We start from the raw sequence: 24,149 nt of genomic DNA, 5'->3' as shown, positions 1-24,149 counted from the left end.
TTCTCATAATGAAGAATATAACAAAATCTTGTCTTTCTAGTTTACTTAACTCTTTTGTGAAAGTTTTTAATTATGTGAGATTTATTAGTAGTGGTATGAACTCTCCTTTTGATAACACATCAGTATGTGTTTTCGTCACTGATTTTTAATTGAAATGCTTGTTGATTATGATGACACTTTCCTATTTATTTTGTCCTACGTATTTCCTTAATTATATATTTACCTTGGTGGATAACTTTGGAAAGATGTTTTACAAACTAAGATTCTTAATTTTTTTGAAATGGTATAGAGGCATTAAGTCTCTCCAACTATCATTTCTAATTGTAGAATCAGTGAAGAAAATAAAGTTGGTAAGAAAGTCTAGCAGCGCCTTCGTATCATGAATATTACTTGACAGAAACTTTTTCCCCCCAAAATTAAATTAGACACCTCAGCTACCTTCTTTACCAACAGATAGTGGTCACTTATTTTTCTCACAGGTTTTTATTGTTTTAATTGCCTGACGAAAGATGTCAAAATAATAGTTTTCCTTAGAACCTCAGATATGTAACCTCCATAGTATAAATACCATTCTTTACTATTACAGAAATAAGTTTTTGAAATATCACAAAAATGAAATAATCACAGTTACTTCTATAAAAGTCCCAAAGATATCTAGTGTGTTAGTTCTGTTCTGAAGAACCTATGGACCCTTCTTCTGAAGCTAATGTTGACAGACCACAACCTTCATCGTGTTCATACAGCCTCCTCATATTCCTTTCAAAATACCGAAGTGAATAAAAAATGATTTCTTGATCATTCAGGATGACATAGTAGAAAGAGCATTGATTCTGCAGTCAAAGGACTTGAGTTCAAATCCCACCTATGATACTTACCGTTTATTGTTGGGCGATTCTCTTAACTTGTGTGAAACTCAGTTTCATCTATAAGATGCAGAGGTTAGAACAGATGTCTTCCAAGAAATATCCCTTCCAGCTCTGTGTCTGTTATCCTCAGATTCTGTTAAGCACCTACTAGGATTTAAGCATGGTGTGACATACCCAGTATGACATCTTTATAACTTTGCCTGCATCTTTAGTGGTAGCTTTACTGTAAGCTAATGGAGAGGAGATATCTCAAACAACATGCAAATAATCACGCTAAAGGAGAGTATGCTTTAGCATACTAAAGAGTAGAAATAGCTGCAGTGATCTCTATACTGTTTTCAAAAAAGAAAGAAAGATCTCTTGGTTATGGCAGTTAATGTAGCATCTTAGGATTATTGCTGACAAGATATCTTTGGTATATAGCCATAGCCATGGGCATTTTGAAGTCTAATATAATTTTGAGCCACTTTGTAGAACCATACATAACAGTTGAGATCATCTGAAGGAAGGAGGGCTTTCCTCAGCTGTTCCTCCATCCCCACCTACCCTTTGCACTGGGCAGGGGGAGCCCCAGGGAGAAAGATAATGATCGGACTCTAGTTACCTTGCTGCATCCAGCCCTTTTCCAGCTTCATGCCTCATTCCTACTGGTCCATACTTTAAGCCATATGGATATGAGCATGACTTGGCTCAAGATTTATAAATTCTCTCTCTGATTTCCAGATGATGCAGCTATAATTCTGAAACTTTCCACAGTTTGGCCCCCTCTATTAGGAAGCATTATGTTCAATGATCCTCTCCTTAACAGAACTGAAATACCAAATTAAGGCAAACATGTTCTTTGGGCACTTAAATGACACAATTTTTTAATAAATGGTGGCAAAATCCCAGACCAAAATTATGGTCAGTAGCAAATCTCTAGAAGAGATCCTTAATATTTTGATGTGTATTTGAAGTTTCATCAGTATCATCCATGAGCCTTACAACATTACAGCTAGGTAAAATCATCAGCAGAATCTAGTCTGCCAACATTAGAGTGATGCCAGTTGCAATACAGCTTTGTTGGGCAATTCATTTATGGTATGATGGATGATTCCAGATCTCCAAGAAACTGAGCTAGTTAGCTGATATAGGCACGCCCTAAATATTATAAGAAGATATGCCTCAAAGCCATGCAGAAATTTGATTTCACATAGCCAAGGTTCATTCCCACTCCAAATATCTCAACATAAACATGTAGTTGAGGAATAAAAGCAAAGAAGAAACGGTGATTGTGTGTCTAAGAGCTTCTAAGAGATTTTAATTATAAAAAGAAGATGGAGCCAAATAACACCAGATGTAGCAGTTAGTGATTATAGCTAAACTCCATAGTATAATTCTTAGTATATATAGGATAGGAAAGATAGTCACATCTAAGTTGCTTCACATTGATCCATAGATCATGTTTGCCTCCAGTAGTATTCAGCATGAAGTAGAGTTTAAATACGTACATAATTGCATGTGCCTATGGAGCTGCATATATATGCAAAATATTTTCTTAAAAGAGCAAAGTTTTTCCAGTATTAAAAATCCTAAAGAAATCACTAGTTTTTCTTAGTTTTTTAGTCTTGTTTTCTCTTCAAGTCTCTAATGTGGATATTACATAGCTTGAGTAGATTAAAAAGAAGTCTGTTTTACCTGCAGTTTATTTGTACTGAATTAGATTGAAATTACTAAACTACGGAACTCATGATAATTTGGCTTTGTGACATAACAAAAGAGTATAACAATCCTTAGACTCTATTCCCCTTCTATTAACCTCCTGCAATGTTACTGGGCTAAAGTAAACACTCATTTTCATGGCACAAGAATAATAAAGCTCTTTAAGGGCTCAATGAGGAATATTTTTGTAGGTGTTGAAATGCCTTTTTTTTTTTCACCAATTTAAATTATATCCAATATTTTAGCTATCTGGTGTTTTCCAAATAGACCACAGGAAGGAATAAAGCAATCCTGTAAGTTTCTACAAGGTGTACTTTTCTTATAAATGAACTACGATCTTTGGCTAAGATTTTAAGTTTTTTATTCTGAAATAAGGAAGGCGGCCTGAGGTAGTGGATAGAGGGCAAGCTTTGTAGCCAGGAAGACCTATCTAAAGTAAAGTCCACCCTCTGACACATACTGGTTGTGATATCCTGGGCAAGTCATTTTAACTTCTCATTGCCCTTGGCAACTCTATGAGACTCATCTCTAAATTCCTTGTCTCTGAAATCACAATTCCAATCTGGTCCCTTTCTTCTGTACTGAAACAAAGGTGTGTATCTTTCTAAGCAATTAAATATTTCTAAATTTTTTCTGTGTTTATGACAAAGATACATGACAACTAATTTACAATATAAATAGATCAAGCATTATGCCAACATGTAGTGAATACTTACTTATACTAAAATGTTTCACTATTTCTTATTCCAAAATAATTTTGTCTCTTTTTTTCTGTTGTTATAACTGGTATAAATAGAATAAATGATGATGAGTAAGTGACATAAATTTGTTACGAGTGACTAAAAAGTAATTAGAATTTTGAGTTGTTTTTTTTTTTTAATTTACTACATGTTATATGGCATTTCACTGTAATGATTTAAAAACACAATAGTGTTTCTTAAATCCTGTGCATCGACATACTGTTTTTTCCCAATACTCCCCATTAATTCCCATCAGTGGAGGTTTTTTTCCTTTTATTAATCCATTCTTTCAACTACCTCTTCCCTCCATTGATCAAATAAAAACCCCCCAAAAATAAAGCCCTCAATGTATACCTGCATTACCCATCAGAACATTCTATCTTTAAAAAAAAAAAAAAATCAAACTAACAGCAAACCTAGAATTTATATATTAAATGGGTATCTTCCTTCAAAGTAGTTATCTTGAAGAAGTACTTATAACAAGCCTGTCACTCAAAATATTTTGGAAATCTTTTTTACAAATTATCTTCAGAATCAACTTAAAGGTCTCACAAGAAAATCATACCTTGTTACATTTCATTGTTAACTAAAATGGTATTATCTAGTTGAACTACCATATTATTGGTTTGATTTGCTTCTGAATGATGCTTGACTGTTTACTTAAAATCAGCTCCCCTAAAAGAAAAAGATTTGTCACTTGGTAAGGATATAGAAAGAAACATGCTAAAGGAAGTTACAGAAAGGAATTCTCAAAAATTTTTTGATGACCAGCTTTATTGGAATACACACTCACGCACCATCAGTCCAAAACCCCAAATGACTACTTTAAAGACAATACCCAGGCAACCAGAGAGAAATTGAGGTAGAGTAAATGGGCAGCAGGAGTCAAGAGATACCTCATGCACCATGCTTCTCAACAGTCTGCCTTTCTGGGGAGAAGCTCTGATTTCTGAGGACTCTGCCCTTTCCTATCCAGTGGGAACATTGAAGAGGGGAATTGCCCCTGTACCTCCTGCCCAACAGGGATTACCAGGAATCGGTGACTGTGGACTTCACCCAAGAGGAATGGAGGTACCTGCATCCCTCTCAAAAGGAGCTTTACTGGGATGTGAGGTTAAAGAACTACTGGAATCTGGTCTGGCTGGAACTAGCAGTTTAGACCAAATATGATCAGCCATTTGGAGTTAGGGGAAGTGGTCTGGATTTCAGAGGGAAATGGCCCAGGAAGCACCTGTTCAGGTGAGTGAGTGAGTGAAAAGCATATTGGGATACTAGACCCGAAACCAGAGAGTTGGCTCCAAAGATGGGCCTCTCTGTGGAAAAATTATTCCAAGCAAGAATCCAAGTCAATGGTCTCCATGTCTTCAAATTTGGTGAAGCCTGGGAATGTGGTGCCTTATTTAAAAAAATGGAAGAACAAGGAGAAACCTTTTGGATATGTGTAAACCCCAGAAATGAAGATTCCCAATTAAGTAAGAGGCCATGCGTGTTAAAAAAAAAATCATAGAGGTTTTTTCCCACAGCACGAAATATCTGTTGGAAAGAATTTCTTCCATCAATATGATATGAAGCAAAGGTCAGTCAGATTGTATTCATACCTACATAAAGGAGAATTTGCTCAAAGAAGATGTTTTCTAACCATAATAAGCATGACAAGTTGTTCAGTTATAATTCAGATCTTAATGAAAATTGTGGTATACATATTGAAGAGAAAGCACATTTATGTACTAAAAGTGGTTAGACCTTCAGTAGCATAAATATTACTCAAAATCAGGTAATTCATTTTAGAGAAGAAATTGTGAATGTTAACTAATGTGGAAAAGCTTTTAGTCAGAAAACAGGACTTAAAAACATCAGAGAATTTATTCTAGAGAGAAACCTTATAAATATAATGAATATGGAAAGGCTTTCATACAGAAGATAACACCTGATCATCAAACTTCATACGAGAGAGAAACCATATTACTATAGCAAATATGAGAAAGCCTGCAGACAGAAATTAGGACTTATTGGACATCAGAGAATTCATACTGGAGAGAAACCTTATAAATGTCATGAATGTGGAAAGTACTTTAGACACAAATCAGGACTTGTCAACCATCTAGAAATCATATGGGAAAGAAATTTTATGAATACAATGAATGTGGCATGGCCTTCCAGAGGAACTCCATATTTGTTCAACATCAGAGAATTTATACTGGAGAGAAACAGAAGAGAACACTTAATGACCATCAGAATGTTTATACTAGAGAGAAACCTTATGGATATAATGTCTGTGAGAAAGCCTTCAATCAGAAGAGAGCACTTATTGAACGTCAGAATACTCATACTGGAGGAGCAACCTTATAAAATCAGTTCTCAGTTTTCATGGGGGTAACATGTTCCTAGAAAGTGGTGTGAATGTAAAAGATGTAAATGTTGATTCAGTGACATCTGGGAAATAGGGGTTTAAATTCCCACGACCACTAAAAACTGTAATCTTTCTCTAAAGATTGCTAAAAATATACTTTTCTATTTACAATTTATAACAAAAGATTAATTCTGATAATGTGCACTTTTCCTAACACAGTAAACTATGAAATAACTCATAAAATGCAGTACCCAAAATAAAATTGGTAACATGCAAAAAAAAAGATAATACCCATAGAAATGTATGAATTATGGCATATTTAAGTCATATATAATAATCATAACTTGTATGTTATGACATAGATCTCTGCTATGTTTGAAATGCTGGACTTGGAATTGAGAATAGGTGGGTTTAAATCTACCTCAGCAATAGTTGGTGGGGGCAGCACAGTGGATAGAGCACCAGCCCTGGAGTCAGGAGGACCTGAGTTCAAATGTGGCCTCAGACACTTGACACTTACTAGCTGTATGACCCTGGGCAAGTCACCTAACCCAGTTGCCTAGCCAAAAAAAAAAAAGAAAGAAAGAAAGAAAAAACAGTAGTTGATGGTGAAACAAAAGTTTAGACAATGAATTGTTAAACATTATACATGCAAAGGCCTTTAAATTTCAATGAACAGAAATTTTAATTGGCAGAAACCAACAGTTCAGCTACTTCCTTTTGTACTTAATGTAGTTGTAAGGTACCTTACAGTTCTGAAACCAATTTACAATTACAATTACAATTACAATTTAGAACTTAATCCTGAAACAACCTGACTAGTTTGTTGGATTTAGGCTTTCCTTAAAACACAGAAACGTGGGGTGGGGAGGAGAGAGATTTAAAAAAAAATAAAGCAAAGAAATGACTGTGTTTAAAAAATAAATATATCCCACCCCAGATACTAGGTATAAATTACTTAACCTAGGCAAGTCTCTTAACCTCTCTCAGCCTTGGTTTCCTCATCTATAAAATTAAGGGTATTATATGTAGGTTCCTACTTCAACGCATTATATATAACATAAGCTCTTATTTGCTGTCTTTAACAACATTTTTTTATTTTAACATAATGAAAAGAGACCATTACATCTAGTGTAAAATAAGAAATCTACCCTTTCTTATAATTTAATTGAATTGTACATAAAAGTCTATATAGAAATATCTTGAATAATTTTGTTAAACATTTTTTTAATAGTGGCCATTGTTGCATCTCCTTTTTCCAAAAATTCTGAGACTTACTAATGTAGAAATTCTTAGTCTAGTTTTATCATTAGGTGTTTCTTCTTAATGAGGTTAACTGGTAGGTAGATAAAAATGAATTAATAATGTATGCTATCAATATACTATATTTTCTTATTTAGTCTTAGGGAGTTCCTGTAATATAAATTTCCCACTCAGGTGAAATTGCTGTTCCATTGACTCTCCCTAAATAGATATTCATAAAGATACTCATTTGTGTGCAGAGGGAGTTAAACAATATTGAAAGGTATGTAAATTAATATGCTTCAGTTATCTTATTAGTATATTAAAACTAAAATTGAAGTATTCTAGAAATCCGTGCTATTTCATTGATACTGAAAAGAATAATTTTAAAAAGATACTGTATTTTTGAAATATTTGTTGCAAATTAACTTTTTTGAAAGGTTACAGTATTATAATCATTATAATCATACAGTATTTTCCTCTCTTATCAAAAAAAAATCATCTTCTCAGAATTAATATTTTTTTGTTTGTTGCCTTTGAAATGTTTTTCAAATGCTATCCATCCCCAGAGAAAGAACTGATGGAGTCTGAATACAGATCAAAGCATAAGTTTTAACTTTACTTATTTTTCTTGGGTTTTTAATTTTGGTCTGTTTTTTTTTTTAACAACATGACTAATATGGAAATATGTTTTGTATGACTACATAAAGAATTAAATTATATATATTAAATTATTTGCCTTCTCATTGAGGGGAATCGGGAGGGAGGAAGAGAAATTTGAAACTCAGTTTGAAAAATGAATGTTGAAAATTGTTTTTTATATGTAATTAGAGAAAAAATACTAAATTTTTAAAAAAGCAATGATGCTTTCAGTTTTGCAAGAGTTTTTGTGTTTTCAGTGATCTGGGGACATAATTGCATTTCACTTACTCATTCATCCAGTTTGAAAGTCCTACTCCCCATTTCCTTCAAAGGGAGAAGGGGAAAAAGGAAGGAAGGAACTTTTGTTCACATAACAAATAACTAAATTAAAATAAAAACCAATTTGAAAATTTATTTTCTTAAGGATGAAATAAATCCTTTCAGTATATGCACAAAATGCAAAGGACTATTGATGATAGAGAAATCATTGTTAGAAATGTAATTTGCTGATACAAATATTTCTCCTAAAATTTATCCAAACTTAAATAGTTAGAATGATAATGGTTACCAGGCAGTAGTTCCTATAAACATTTTAGTCAATCTAGAAAATACTGTTGGGAGATTAGATAAGAGGATATTTAATTTCAGTCAAAAGGTTTGACATCATCTATTCGAGTGGTTGTCAAAGTACAGTCTGAGGGTCCCTGGTAGTCCTTGAGGTCAAAACTATTTTGATAATAATACTAGGGCATTATTTATTTGCAGTTTAAAATACTCTTCCCTTTCCCAAAAATGTATCTTTGTGGGACTAGATTTTCTTTGTATATTTAAACCAGTTAACAATAATATATCACACCAAATTGAATGCATAAGCAGACATGAGATCCATCTATCTTATATTAAACCAGACATTAAACAGATTTGCAGAAATATGCCAAACAATACCATTTTTCTCACTAAAAATTTTTAAAGTTATTTTCATAAGAATGTTATTTATGTTAAAATGTAATGAGTTTATTATTGTTATTTTAAATGAATTAATATTTTAAATTTTTATCAACTTAATTTCTAATAAAGGAAACATCAATAGATGTTTGAACAACCCACATAAACAAAAGCTTTTGAGGGTTCTCAATTTTTAAGAGTTTGAAGGGGTCCTGAGACCTCTCTCAAAAGTTTGAGAACCTCTGATCTAGTCTGTCATTATTACATATAAGAAAACTGAGACCCAGAGGAGTAGAGAAGTGACTCAAATAGTAAGGAATGGGAATAAGATGCAAATCCAGGTTCTTTGTCTCCCAATCCAGATAGCATGACTCAATAGAAGTATGAAAATAATTCCGAGTGACTTTACAGTATTTCATTTCGTTCTTTCTTGATTAAGTATATGTTAATGATGCATCTTAGGCAATGAAGAATACCATCTTTATCTTCTCATGATTTTTGCTGTCCTCTTTTATATGTTCCTAAGCATTACTCACTGGAGCTCCTGGAGGCAGTGGAGATAAAATTTCATCAATTATTGATTGATCCTATCACCTGTGGGTCCACAAGGTTATAATTTGGATTACACAAACATGCTAGTAGAATCTGAGGTATAGAATATTAGTAGCAGAGAATCTAAGATAACTATTCATGGTATGATAAAGGCATCTCTGTGTATGTTCAAGGTGATTGTTCTTAAAACACATTATATTCAGTTAACAAGCATTTATTGAGAGTTCAGTTATGTGCCTGTTACTGAGCTAAGCACTGGCAATAACGGGGCAACTAGGTGGCGTGGTGGATAGAGCACTGGCCCTGAAGTCAGGAAAACCTGAGTTCAAATCCAGCCTCAGTCTAAACACTTGACACTTACTAGTTGTGTGACCCTGGGCAAGTCACTTAACCCCAGTTGCCTAAAAACAAAACAAAACAAAACAAAGCACTGGAACAAGATGGTTAATAGTCCTTGCTCTCAAAGTTTGTCTTCTAATGGGAGAAGACAACACATAAAAGGAAGCTGAAAGAGGTGAAAAGAACGGGATTGGGTGGAAGATAAGGGAGTGAATGTACCAAGTGCAATGTGAATTGTAGGGCAGGATTGAGTTTTCAGGATGAAGTTTCTGAGGCGTAGTAGAGAAGGTCCAGAAAGGACTGAGAATTATAGTTAAGAGCAATCTAGAGACCGAGAGTTACGCTTTTAAGGCTCTGAGTTAAGCAAGTTGCGTGTGTGTGTTATACATGTGAACCGAAAAATTGTGCTTACTTCTGGGTGTCAGTTTAGGAGGAACATGGTAAGTTGTAGAGGAGAGCAATCAGGATAGGTGGAAGGAAGAAAACAAGTATTTGTTAATTGCCTACTATGTGACAAGCACTGTTTTAAGTGCTTTACAGATATCTCATTTGATCCTCACAGCAACCCTTGGGGATAGGTGCTATTGTTATCCCCATTTTATAAAGAAAGTGAAACAGAGGTTAAATGACTTACACAAATTCACACAACTAGTGTCTGTAACAGGATTTGAATTTTGGTCTTTCTGACTTCAAGGCCAGTGAACTGTATCCACTGTGCCTCCTAGTGGCTGTGAAGAACTTGGTATCAGTGTCATGTGAGGATAGGTCAAAGGAACTGAGAATGTTTAGTTTGGAGAAGAGAAGACTTGGTGGGCAAATTAGCTGCTTTTCAAATATTTGGCCCCATAGGGCAGAACCAAGGACAATGGGTACAAGCTTCAAAAGAGGCAAATTTAGGATTTGTTGTTGTTCAGTCATTTCAGTCATATCTGACTCTTTGTGATCCCATATGGGGTTTTCTTGGCAGAAATACTGGAATGGTTTGCCATTTCTTTCTTTAGCTCATTTTACAGGTGAGGAAACTGGGGCAGAAAGGATTAAGTGACTTGCCCAAGGTCAAGCAGCTAGGAAGTGTCTGAGACTGAATTTGAATGCAAGTCTTCCCGACTCCAGACCTGGCGCTTTATCCACTGGGCCACCTAGCTGCCCTGCAAAAATTTAGGGTTAGTGACAAGAAGAACTTCCTATCAGCTGGATATTTCTGAAAGCAGAATAGACTGACTTGCTGTAGTCTCCCTCTTCCATTGGGCTCTTCAAGCAAAGGTTATATGACCATTTATTGGATATTTTAATCTTTTTACTTATGAATTGGACTAGACAGCTGCTGAGATTCCTCTTGACTCTTAAGATTCTGTGATTGTCCATCTTTTGTGGAGTAGAAAAGGCACATAACTGTTTCAGGGGTTCTTTCTGGCTTCCTGGGAGCAGACACCAAGTTTTTTTTACAGGCTTTGTATATATGAGACAAGGCCAAGGATCAAATTTTGTAACCAATTTAATGTCCACTGGTCAGTTTAACATGCCCTAACGAGAGATCATGCAATTTCTGCTACCTCAGGCTAACCACTACATTATAGAGTATACCTGGGATTCACATGTTACCCAAAAATCTGTACCTGAACTTGAATTATTGTGTAGAATTTGAAATCTCTCAAATAGTCTTTAATCACCAATGCTTTTCAGTATAAAGAGTTTTAAGAAATAGAATTTACGTTTCCTGATAGTTTAGTATTTTTTCTTGTTCCATTGACTCTTTGGGATTTTGGTTATTCTTGATTAAAAATAAATAATTTTGACCTTGATGCTAGATATTAAGATTTAAACAAAAAAAAACTTCAAGGTATAACAATATTTTTCAGGCTTATGTTTTTGAGTTGCATAATAATTATTTTGTTAGCATTGAAATGGAAAATATATTTTCACGGTATGGAAATAATGTGCTTTTAAACATTGGAAACAGACTGTCATTCCTGGCATAGCAAGTTCTGAATCAACTTTAAAGGGTAAAATGATCTTTGATGTTGACATTTGATAGTAGATCTGTCATGGAAATTTTGTATCCTGACTGAATTTCATTCTACGAAGTACATGATAAATAAGGGCTGTGATTCAGTAATTTTATCATTGCTCTGGTGGGCAAGGGTGACCAACTTCCTGGTTAAGAATTTGTTTAATGTGTGTAAAAAGTATATTTTCATGCAGAAATCTGCGTTGTCATTTCAATCTTTTGCCATCCTTTAAAAATATTATTAATATTTTAAAATTTCAGAGTATTCATCATTATTATCAAGTGGCTTTTTCCAGGTGTCATGAATTTGTGAAACTGCCATGTACACTCATATAGGCTGTCTGCCTTCTTCGAATTTATAGTCTAATACAGAATATAAATTCTTTGAATTTATAGTCTAATACAGTATGTTAATGAAAATTAATAGAGGATTAAACATGAAACACTGGGAAATTGTTGAAATTTGTGAGCCTACCATCAGAGTAAAATAAGCAGTGACACATTAATTTTCAGTTCTTCTAAGGGTGAAGGAATCACCCAAAATCAGTGTTAGGAAAGGAGAAATGACACTTTAGTAACAATTCACAATTATGTGGAACTTTAGTTAGAAAATTGTTTTGCATATGTTCTCATTTGATCCTCATGACAATCCACTGATTTTCAGTAAGTCTTGGAGATACTTGGTAGGAAACAAAACAAGAAATGGACAAGTATCTTAACTCCAAGTTCAATACTTTCCACCACAACATGCTGCTTTTCTAGTACATTGGCTCTGAGGTTTCATTAATTTTGGCTTTACTTACCACTAAAAAGAGTGTAGACTAAAATTCTGTGATTCCTTATGAAGTAGAGTTTGACTGTGGTGTTTTTTTTGTTTGTTTGTTTCTTCATTTTGGGCCTGTGAGAATTGCACCATATTGAGCTGGAACTGTCCTCTCCAAAATTACCTACAATCTCTTCATTGCCAGATCTAAGACCTTTTGTCCATCTTCATCCTTCTTGATCTGTCTTGGGAATTGCTTTTGATAGTGTCCCTCACCCTGTTCTCCTTAATACTCTCTAGGTTTCCATGACATTATTCTGTCCTGCTTCTCCAGGTCACTCTTCAGTTTCCTTGACTGAATCTTCATCCAGGGCACGTCACTACCTGTGAGTGTCCCTAATGACTCTGTTCTGAGCTGTGTTCTCATCTACCTCTATTTCATTGGTATTCTCTTCATTTCCCAGATTTAATTATCATCTCTATGCTGATGATTCTCACATACATTTATTTAGCCCTAACCTCTTCTACCCTCTAAATTCACATCTCAAACTGCCTACTATTGGACGTCTTAAAATGGGTGTTTCATAGACATCTTAACATCAACACAAATTTGTCCAAAACTGAACAGATCTTTCCCCCCTAAGCCTTCTCCTTTTCCTCTCTTTCTTATTAATATTGAGGGTACCACCATCATCACTGTCACCCAGCCTTATAACCTAGGTGTGTGTCATCCTCAACTCTTCCCCCTCCCCACCCCCTGCCATATCCAATCAGTTGCCATCCTATTGCTTTTTGAAAGATCTCTCACATACACCTCTGCCACTGCCCACCCTGGCGTCAGCCCTCTTAGATTCATCCTTGGACTTTTGGGGGGAGGGGCCGCACGATTGAGGTTAAGTGACTTGCCCAGGGTCACACAGCTAGTAAGTGTCAGGTGTTTGGTCTGAGGCTGGATTTGAACTCAGGTCCTCCTGCCTTCAGGGCCGGTGCTCTATCCACTGTGCCACCTAGCTGCCCCACACCCTTATATTTCTAAAGTCACCTGCTGGTGAATCTTGCTAGCTCTCTTCTCTCTTTACTTCATTTCATCCTCCATATCAAACACAATCAGTTCTCATCATTCACAGTAGTGAAGATCGATAAAGTTGCCATAAACACTAAATTAGCAAATGCTAAGCCATTGCTTCTAGGAGAAATACAGGGTTAGGTTCCTACAAGCCTTTGGTCACAACTTGTACTTTGGCATTTTCCAGAGCAGCCTCATATGCAGATCAGTAGATTTGCTTTTTTTTTTCTTCTGGATGTACTGTATTTTGATTGATCAACATTGAACTCAACTCACAGCCAACTTTAACTCATGCTTGAATGAAACTCAGCTAACATACATTTTCTCCATAAGGCATGTGACAGCCTTCCTCCTTTAGCCACACTTGACAGTACTTCAGCACAATGCTTGGAGGTGGTTTTATACAATGAAATCACCAACAAAAAGCACAAAAATGTAAGTAACATGACACTAAATAGATGGCAAGAAGGACAATTGTTTACATTATGAAATCTGAAACAAGAAAGTAGAGCATCATCTTGTTTGACCTCAGCAGGAAACATGCTCATTGGGCAACTTGAATTTTTCGCTGCTCTACATGTTTCCATGAGTGACTACAACATCACCACAGCTACTGACTGAAAAAAAAATCACCACAGCCACAAGTGTTGATTTTGGGGTCACAAATAAATTTTAATGAGAAGGTAATTTTGCAAATACGTAATTCGCTAATAATGAAGATCAACTGTAAAGCTCCTTAAAGGGCTAGTCTAACTATGTCACTCTCCTATTCAGTAAACTCCACTGGTTCCCTCTTAACTTTAAGATCAAATCTAAAATACTTTGGCTTTTAACCTTACTCTTTCCTTTCTTTCCAGTCTTCTCACATCTTTACTTATCTTAACAATCTGCAATACAGTGACACAGGTTTCCTTGCTGTTCCACCTTCCTCCTACTTCCATGCATTTTCCTGGTTATCTGCCATGAATGGAACTCTTTTGCTCCTCATCTCTGCCTCTTGACTTCCTGCAAGTTCCACCTAAAGTCCCACCTTCTGCAAGAAGCTTTTCCCATTCCTTCTTGATTTTAGTGCCTTCCCTCTGAGATTACCTTGAATTTATCTTCTTTATATCTTCTTTGTATTGTCTTCCCTATTAGATTGTGAGTTCCTTGAGAAGAGGGATTGGTTTTTGCATTTCTTTCTTTTTTTTTCTTATACAATAAATAATCCTTTTTTTACAATAAATAATCTTTTTTTAAATTTGTTTTTAGTTTTCATCATTCACTTCCACAAGATTTTGAGTTCTAGATTTTCTCCCCATCTCATCCCTCCCCCCACCCTAAGATGGCATGCATTCTGTATAACTCTTCCCCTAATCTGCCCTCCCTTCTGTCTCAACTCCCCCTTCTCTTATCCCCTTCCTCTTCTATTTTCCTGTAGGGCAAGATAGATTTCTATACCCCATTTCCTGTATTCCTTATTTCCTAGTTGCATGTACATTTTTTTAATGTGTTTTTAAAACTTGGGGTTCCAAATTTTCTCCCTTCCTCCCTCCCCACCCACCCTCATTGAAAAGGCAAGCAACTCAATACAAGTTATACATGTATAGTCATGCAAAACACTTCCATAGAAAGTCATGCTGTGAAAAACTAACTCTATTTCCCTTAATCCTATTCTGCCCCTCATTCTTTCTTTTTGAACCTGTCCCTCCTCAGAAGTGTTTGTTTCTAATTACCCCCTCTCCGAAATCTGCCCTCCCCTCTATCATCCCCCTGCTCTCTTGCCCCTCCTATTTTCCTGTACGGTAAGATAGATTTCCATACCCAATTGAATGTGTATGTTATTCCCTCCTTAAGCCAAATCTGATGAGAATAACATTCACTCATTCCCTCTGACCTTCCCCCGTTTCCCCTCCACTGTAAGAGCCTTTTCTTTTCTGTTTTTTTGTGAGATAATTTACCCCATTCTACCTCTCCCTTTCTCCTCCCAATATAATCCTCTCTCACCACTTAATTTTATTCTCCAGATACCACCTCTTCATCTTCAACCCTGTGCCATCTATCTATCTATCTATCATCTATCTATACATACATATAATGGTTTCCCTCCAACTACCCTAATACTGACAAAGGTCTCATGAGTTACAAATATCTTTCCATGCAGGAATATAAACAGTTCACCTTAATAAGTCTCCTATGATTTCTCTTTCCTGTTTACCTCTTCATGTTCCACTCGAGTCTTGTATCTGAAAGTCAGATTTTCTATTCAGCTCTGGTCTTTTCATCAAGAATGCTTGAAAGTCCTCTATTTCACCGAATGACAATTTTTTTCCCCGAAGGGTTATACTCAGTTTTGCTGGGTAGGTGATTCTTGGTTGTAATCTTTGTTCCCTTGCCCTCCAGAATATTATGTTCTATGTCCTGCGGTCCCTTAATGTCAAAGCTGCTAATTCTTGTGTTATCCTGATTGTGTTTCCACAATACTTGAATTGTTTCTTTCTGGTTGCTTGCAATATTTTCTCCTTGACCTGGGAACTCTTTAATTTGGCTACAGTATTCCTAGGAGTTTTCCTTTGGGGATCTCTTTCAGGAGGTGATTGGTAGATTCTTTCCTTTTCTATTTTGCCCTCTGGTTCTGAAATATCAGGGCAATTTTCCTTGATAATTTCTTGAAAGATGATGTCTACACCATTTTTTCGATCATGGCTTTCAGAGAGTCCAATAATTTTTCAGTTCTCTCTCCTGGATCTGTTTTCCAGGTCAGTTGTTTTTTCCAGTGAGATATTTCACATTGTTTTCTATTTTTCCATTCTTTTGGATTTGTTTACAGTGTCTTGATTTCTCATAAAGTCACTAGCTTCCAATTGCTCCATTCTAATTTTTAGGAAGTATTTTCTTCACTAAGTTTTTAGACTTCCTTTTCCATTTGGCCAATTTTGCTTTTTAGAGCATTCTTCTCATTGACTTTTTGGACCTCTTTTGCCATTTGGGTTAGACTATTTATTAAGGTGTTATTTTCTTCAGTATTTTTTGGGGTCTCCTTTAGCAAATTGTTGACTTGTTTTTCATGATTTTCTTGCATCACTCTCAGTTTTTCCTCTTTTCTCTTACTTGCTTCTCAAAATCCTTTTTGAACTCTTCCATGGCTTGGGACCAATTCATATTTTTCTTGGAGGCTTTGGATGTAGGAGCTTTGACTTTATTTTCTTCTTCTGGTTGTATGTTTTGCTCTTCTTTGTCACCAAAATAAGATTCGATGGTCTGACTCTTTTTGTGCTGCTTGCTCATGATCTCAGTCAGTTGCTTGAGTTTTAAACTCTTTGTTAAGGTAGAGGTCTGCTTCCATTGTGGAGAATATACTGACTCAAGCTTAGGGGATTTTGTGCAGCTGTTTTCAAAGATACTTCTAGGGACCTGTAAATTTTCAATTCTTCCAAGGTGCTATGATCAAGGGCAAAGTGTTTACTCCTTTCCTGGCCTGTCCTCTGGTCTGTGAGTGATCACAAGTACTCTTTTCGGGCTTGGAACTGTGAGGAGGATTTCCTCTCTATCACCACTACAAGCTCCACCATGCCAGCACTCCTCCTTGCCCCAGGACTGCCACCCAGATCTGTGACCCATATTGAAGCACAGGCAAGGCAAGAGGATCCTGCACCAGCAGAGAGATCCCTGCAATCCCCCTCTGATCAGCCACTCGATTCCCCCTTAGTCTGTGGGCCAGAAGCTCTGGAAGCAGCAGCCCCCATGGGGCTGAGCTTGGGGACTGGGGCTGGAACCATGCTTCTCTCTCTCACCACAGACACAGACTTTTCCCACTGACCTTCTAAGTTGTCTTTGGTGTTCATGGGTTGAGAAGTCTGGAAACTACCACAGCTGCCTGTGATTCAGTCCTCTGAGGCCTGCTCCAGGTTCGCTGAGAACTGCCTTGCCTGAGTGCACAGGCCAAATTGCACTCCTCTCCCTGCCCTACAGTGATATACCTTTCTGATCAACCATCCAGGCTGTCTTGGGCTGTAAATTTGTTTCACTCTGTCTTTTTGTGGGTTCTGCTGCTTTAGAATTTGTTTAGAGCCATTTTTAATAGGTGTTTGAACGGATTTGGGGGAGAGCTCAAGCAAGTCACTGCTTTTTCTCCATCATCTTGGCTCTTCCCCCTCTCTTTGCCTTTCTTTGTATCCTCAGCACGCAGCACAGTGCCTGGCACATAGTAGGCACTTAATAAATGCTTTATCACTTGACTTGTTGACATCTCCCAAGAATTAAACAGTTAATTTTTGCTTAAAAATAATGACAAAAATAATTAAATAGAAAATAAATAGCTGCTTATTGCAGTAGTGGTAAATTATTGACCATATAGTTATTAAACTTTTTTGGCTTCAGTCATTTCTGAAATTTTAACTAGGTTTATTAATCTTAAAATCTTAAATTCAGCCTTTTATTTCCATTTTGCAATTTTTAAATTTGCAGTAAATGACATCTTTTATTTGAAATGTATAGGCCTTGGGGACAAGGACGGGTTAGTCTTATATCTAAATTTACTTTTTATGAGTACCAGGGATTCATCCTTAAATTCAGGAAGAATATGAAACTGGTTTTTGAAACTTGAAAAGGGGGAATGTGGAAAAGGTGGAAAATCTGAAAAATAATGTAGCTGAAAGTTTATCAAAGCCATTTTCTTTTTAGTGAATATTTTTTATTATGTTTAGAAAATATTCAAAGAAGTTGGAAAATACTTTTCCTGCTTAAGCTTTATTTCATAGAAAAAAAATCACAGGTCATAGTGAAGTCTTGGTTGCTCTGCTTATTGCTGTTTTATTGAAATTCCATTTTGAAAACTGCAGGTGAACATTGTTAGAAAATGTAAGCACCCTGGGGAAGGAAAATAGACACTGTAACAATTAACAGGAAAACAGCTGCAGGACTAAGTAAATTGCTTCAGAAAAATTGAGTACTAAGTGGTTTCTAGCTTAAAGATTTCATCTAAATGCCTAGGTCACCTAAAATGCTTCAGTCACAGTATAGTTTTATTTAAAAGTTTAATCTTTTCTGTTCATTACTTGTTTCCATACCTATGGATAATTTATTGATGAATGTAATTAAATATTATTATTTCTGAGGAAAATGACCACTTTTAATCAGCATTTATAACATTTCCTACCTTTCCAAGTTAATTTTATTTGTTTTTTTTTAATATAACATTTACATAACATTTTATGGTACAAAACATTTCATATACCATATGATTCTCACAAAACTTTTTGAATATTACTGCTAAGGTACAAAACAGGTCAAATGATTTGCCCAATATCATATAGCTAGTAAAGAGCAAAGCCAGAATCCAAACCCAAGCCGAATATAAGTCTAGTACTCTTCCCTCCAGCCAGAAAATCAAATCTGGTTCAATTTCCTTTTCCCTACAAATTGTATGTGGATTATATGCAATGGTGAGAACACTGGGCCTTGAATAAAAGGACCTAGTTTCAGATACCATTTCTGATGCTAACTCTGAGATTGGGCAAATCACTTAGCCTCCTAGGTCTGCAGTTTTTCCATCTGTAAAATGAGAGGGTTGGACTAGATGACTTGCTAAGGGCCCTTCCAACACAAAACCAGTGATCCTGTGATCTTATGTGCTTTCCTAGCTGACTTAACATTAAAGATACATGAAATAAAGTTAAAACCTCATTATAGCATTGTGCATTACTATACAGACTGATAATGTCCAAAATTAAATCACTACTACTATATTCCCAAAAGGACCTAATGTGACACTAAAGCATATTAATGGCTTTTTCCTCAACCCCAGTGTTGTTAAATAACTAGTTCGCAATTTTCCATGGTGATGATAAAAGAGCCTAGGATGGGGGCGGGGGGCAGGGAGACAAACTTTGCCCCACAAAATAAATCTCGTTTGTGTAGATATATGACTATAAATCCTGGAATATCAGTCTCTAAAGAATTGAAACTTTACATTATCCACAGGAGAAAGGAAAAACGTGTGGTTGTCTTTATAGCTGATTAAAAAATTTTGAATTACAGACAATAAATGACCTAAAAGATATAATCAAAAAAGATGAAATTATTAGAAAAGGAGGGAGAACGGGGGTGATAGTTTATTGTTCACACATAATATTAATAGAGCTAGGTGTTTGAGGAAGAGAAGACCTCATAAATTTGTCTCACTGCCACTCCTTTAGTTGGATGAGTAAAGTACCTTTTAAATGGACATTGTTTTTATCTTTCAGTGTATTGCATAATATTTTAACATATAAGATCCTTCATATTCTTTTATGTGGATTCCAGACTGAACTACCAGACCTTTGGTTCAGTTTGAGCTTAGAGGGAGGTCATTAGTATATCTGAAGGAATCTCTCTCTGGCCCTGTTCTGTTTGACATTTTTACCAAGATCAATTTTGAAAATAATAACAATAATAATAATAATAATAACTTATATAGTATTTTAAGGTTTGCAGAGTATTCAAACAATGCCCTACCTCTCTTCCATCCTTGCTAATTCTTCCATTTCTCTCTTCCCTTTTGTGGCCAAACTTTACAAGTCTGCTCTTCCACTTCTTATAATCCAACTTCTTATGTCATTCCACCAAAACTGCTTTCCTCAAAGTTACCAATGATTTCTTAATTGTCAAATCTAGTGGCTTTTTCTCAATCTTCATCTTCCCTGGTTTGTATTGAAATGAGGTTTTTAAATGAATGAGAATAGTGGCAGTACATCTGTGTAAGAAATCTTTTTTTTCCCAACATAATCAGGAAGTTGTTGCTTCTAGTTACATTTTACATATTTTTAAAGAACTGGAACACTATGAAATGTAAAGCACTAAAACTATACTACTATACCTAATATAATTGCATTTTAATGGTTCAGAAGGCACTTTATTCTGGTCATTGTCAGTATCATTTTTACTGTATTTTACATATACGAAATCTAAAATTTTAAATTTATATTTTTAGATAACACATAGAAAGCTTAGTATATATTCAAAGATATTTTGAAGAGCATACTATAATGCTGCAGACATTGCAATATAAGAGATTTTTTTTTTAGTAGCTTGAGCAATCTTCAATCAAACTGAAGAAGTTGAATCTATAAAAATAATATATTTGTGTACTTACTTGGTGTTATCTGCTTTTCCCACAGGTCTTGGTATCTGTCCAGTCCCTTATATTAGTTGCTGAGCCATATTTTAATGAACCAGGATATGAACGCTCTCGAGGTACTCCCAGTGGCACACAGAGTTCCCGCGAATATGATGGAAATATACGACAAGCAACAGTCAAATGGGCAATGTTAGAACAAATCAGAAACCCTTCACCATGTTTTAAAGAGGTAGGTTCTCTGCATCTTAGAGGAATTCCTTTTTCTCTTAAAGTGATGCTCATAGAAGATGGATTCATTTCCAATACTTATCAATTGCCTGTATTATGTGGAGTGTACAGTGTTTGTGATTGTTCAGTAAGATAGGCAACTAGGTTCTCTCCTGAGAGGGAGAGTGATAATAAGTTAGGAAAAAAATAAAAGAATTGTACAACAGTGAAAGCCCAGTTGAGGTTAGATACGGTAACTTTATAGTGAATCCAGTTGGCTTGCTAGAATTTCTCCAATAGTTTTCAGCAACGTGTGAGTTGGAGCATAGATAACGAACCTAGATGACTGGAGGACAAAGTTAATACCCTTTACAGACATAAGTAAATTTTGAACCTGGGCAGGTTTAAAAGAAATTAGAGATGCCAGTGAAACATTTTCGCAGTGTTGGACAGGCAGCTGGTGATTAGAGTTCAGGAGAAAAATTAGTTCTGGATATATAAATTTGGTAATGTGTTTAGAGAAGGTCATTGAAGCCATTGATGAGATCAAAATGTGAAAGAATTATAGAAAAAGAGGGGGGCCTGGGACGGGACTCATACTTAAGGGACAAGAAATGGATGATAAATCAGCAAAGGAGATGTAAAGGAGCAGCCAGGTTAGATAATTAGAAGAGAGGGAGTGACAGATTTCAAGGAATAAAAGAGTATCAGCTAGCATTTATACTAATAGTTCCATCATCATCACCATAGCTAGCATTTATTTTAGTATTTGCAAAGCAGTTTATAAATATTACCTTATCACAACACCACTCTGAAATAGGTGTTATTGTTATCTGTACAAACTGAGACGGAAGGAGGTTTCAGGGAGGGAAACTTGTGGAGGGACATACAGCTCAGTAAAGGTGTGCAAAGATGCAGAGATAAAATAGGATAAAGTCTAAGAGAAAGCTATTGAACTTAGTCATTAAGAGCTCATTGGAAACCTTGGAAAGAGTAGTTTCAGTAGAATTATGAGATCAGAAGCTTATAAGTCAGTCAACAAGCATTTATTAAGCACCTACCCTGTTCTGGGCACCAGGGATATAAAGACAGAAATTAAACATTCTATCTATCTAAATCTGTCCATCTATGTATATCACATACATACATACATACATACATGCATACATACATGCATACATACATGTATATATAAAGTAAATATGTAGGGACTTTAATCAGTAGACACTAACAGCTTCAGGCTCAGGGGAAACTTCATGTGGTATATGGCACTTGAGATTTAAGCTTTAGAGGAAAACATTCTGAGAGGCTGAGGTAAGGAAGGACATTCTGGGAACGGGGGTCCAGTGCAAAGGCACCAAGTTTGGCTGTCCTATAGCGTGTGTGAAGGTGAGTGATGTATAATAAGGTTTAAAATGTAGTTTGTAGCCAGATTGTGAAGGACGATTTTATTGAACAGGGAAATAAACATCATCAGAACTGGCTAGGACTATTACTTTAGCAGCTGGGTAGAGGATGGATTGGACAGAGGAAAGACTCAAGGCGGAGAGACCATTTAGGAGGCTGTTTTGTAGTCCAGGCAAGAGGTGATGGGGGCTTAAACTGAGTTGGTAGTTGTTTGGTTGAAACAAGGGGACAGATATGAAAGACATTGTAAACATAGAATTGGTAAGTCTTGGCAACTAAGGGTAGAAGCGAATGGGTGCTGTGGTTGAATACGCAGTGAATGTGGATAGTCTTTCTATGAGCTTGGCAGTAAAAGGGAACAGACATATAGTCATTTGAGAGGATGGCATGGTTGAAAGGTTTTTAAGGATTGAAATCTGAGCACATCTACAGGTAGGAAGGAAAGAGCCATCAGAAAGGGAATTAAGTTGAGACAAAGGGGGAATGATTCATGAGGCAAGCTCAGGAGACAAGATTGGCCTCAATAAAAGAAGAGTCTCTTCCTCAGAGTTTAGAAAAAAGATGACAGGTGAAGATAGATACCACTTTTGAGAAGTGGAGTAAGTAAGACTTAGGGAATTCGAAAGAAATGGCCTCAATTTTCTCAGACAAGGAGACAAAGTATACTCAAAGATAATGGGATAATGATAGTGTAATGCAATGGTATCAGATTCAGATAGAAATGGGGTCCACTAAACCATACATAAAAGATCCCTGTCGACCACATACTGATTTAGAAAACCACATGTTAACATTTTCTATGTTTTATTGTACTTTAATTTTTATTTCAGGCACTTAGCACAGTGCCTGACACATTGTGGGCACTTAATAAATGTTCCTTGATTAATATTTTGTAAAATATTTCTCAGTTACATCTGGTTCAGGTCACACTCTGCAGTGTGAGCATATTTGACACCTCTGGTATAGAGAATTTAAGGAGAAGAAAATTTATTGAAATAGCCACTATGGGGCCCGTAAGGTGCTATTTGAGGTATGTATTGAAGCAAGTTTTATGAGGAGGAGAAGAGGAAGAAGTGTTAAGAGGGAAAGCAGTTCAAAGACATGAAGATGGACATTATAATACAGTGCATGAGGAACAGATAGAAAGCTAGTTTAGCTGGATTGCAGAATGTAAAAGAGGCAGTAATGTTCAGTGAGGCTAGAAAGAGATTGGGGCAAGCTCTGAAAGTCTTTGAAAGCTATAGAGAGGAATTCCTATTTGATTCTTGAAGCAGTAAGGAGCTACCAGAATCTCTTGAGTAGTGACATGGCCATATCTGTCTTTCAAGGGAGATTGCTTAGCTGCTGAATGAAATGATAGGAATTGGAAAAGAGATAGCCATTTCAGTAATCCATGGGAGATGTGATGAGGGTCTGAACTAAGGTATAGTAGCTCTTGTGTAGAAAGAAGGGGTCAGAAGAGAGACATGTTGTGGAAGTAGAAATGGCCAGATTTGGCACATGATTGAATGAATGTGATGAGGAAAACTAAGGATTTGAAAATAATGTCAAGTTTATGAAATGGGGAGGCTAAAAAATTATGGTACTTTCAACAGAATAAGGTAACTTAATAAGTTCTGTTTTGGACATATGAAGTGTTCAACATGCAGTTAGTGATGGAGGACACTAAACTCAGGGTACAGATATGGATGAGTGGTCGATAAATATATCTGTGAGATCTATCATCTGCATAGAGTTAATTAAGCCTATGGGAGCTAATAAGGTCACTAAGTGAGAGAATACAGAAAGAAAAGAGAGCCTAGCACTGTCAGAGCCTTGGAGAATACCGAGAGTTGGGGAATGTGGTGTGAATGATGAGACAGCAAATGAGACTATGAAGGGATCAATCAGACTAGTAGGAGAACCAGAGGAGAGTAAAGTCCTGAAAACTCAGAGAGAGTGGTTAACAATACCTTATGCGACAGCGAGGTCAAGAAGAATGAGAACTGAAAAAAGGTTGTCAAATTTGGCAATTAAGAGCTCATTGGCAACTTTGGAGAGAGCAGTTTCATTTGAGTGATGAGCCATATTGCAGAGAGTTAAGGAATGAGTAAGAGGTAAGGAATTGGAAGCAATTAGTAGACTTCACTGAGAAAAGGAGAAGAGATATTGCACACTCCATCTGGGAATAGAATTTCAAAGGGTCCATGGAAAAGATAGGAAAAATCCTATGAACTAAAATTCTG

General features: G+C 36.1%; 1 protein-coding gene across 6 annotated transcripts in view; it reads left to right on the top strand.

Annotated features, from left to right (window-relative positions):
- Nucleotides 1-24,149, top strand: part of BIRC6 (baculoviral IAP repeat containing 6) — a 316,937-nt gene that overhangs the window by 278,764 nt on the left and 14,024 nt on the right. For all 6 annotated transcript variants that reach the window (XM_027850508.1, XM_027850509.1, XM_027850510.1 and 3 more), the window contains one exon: nucleotides 20,351-20,539. In XM_027850508.1, the coding sequence (XP_027706309.1) occupies nucleotides 20,351-20,539 (189 nt within the window). The remainder of the gene's footprint in view (nucleotides 1-20,350; nucleotides 20,540-24,149) is intronic.

The sequence above is a fragment of the Vombatus ursinus genome, unplaced genomic scaffold (genome assembly GCF_900497805.2).
Source record: "Vombatus ursinus unplaced genomic scaffold, bare-nosed wombat genome assembly UNPS02009062.1, whole genome shotgun sequence".
Taxonomy (NCBI): Eukaryota; Metazoa; Chordata; class Mammalia; order Diprotodontia; family Vombatidae; genus Vombatus; species Vombatus ursinus.
The sequence above is the reverse complement of the archived record's forward strand: the minus strand, read 5'-3'. Positions and strand labels throughout refer to the sequence as shown.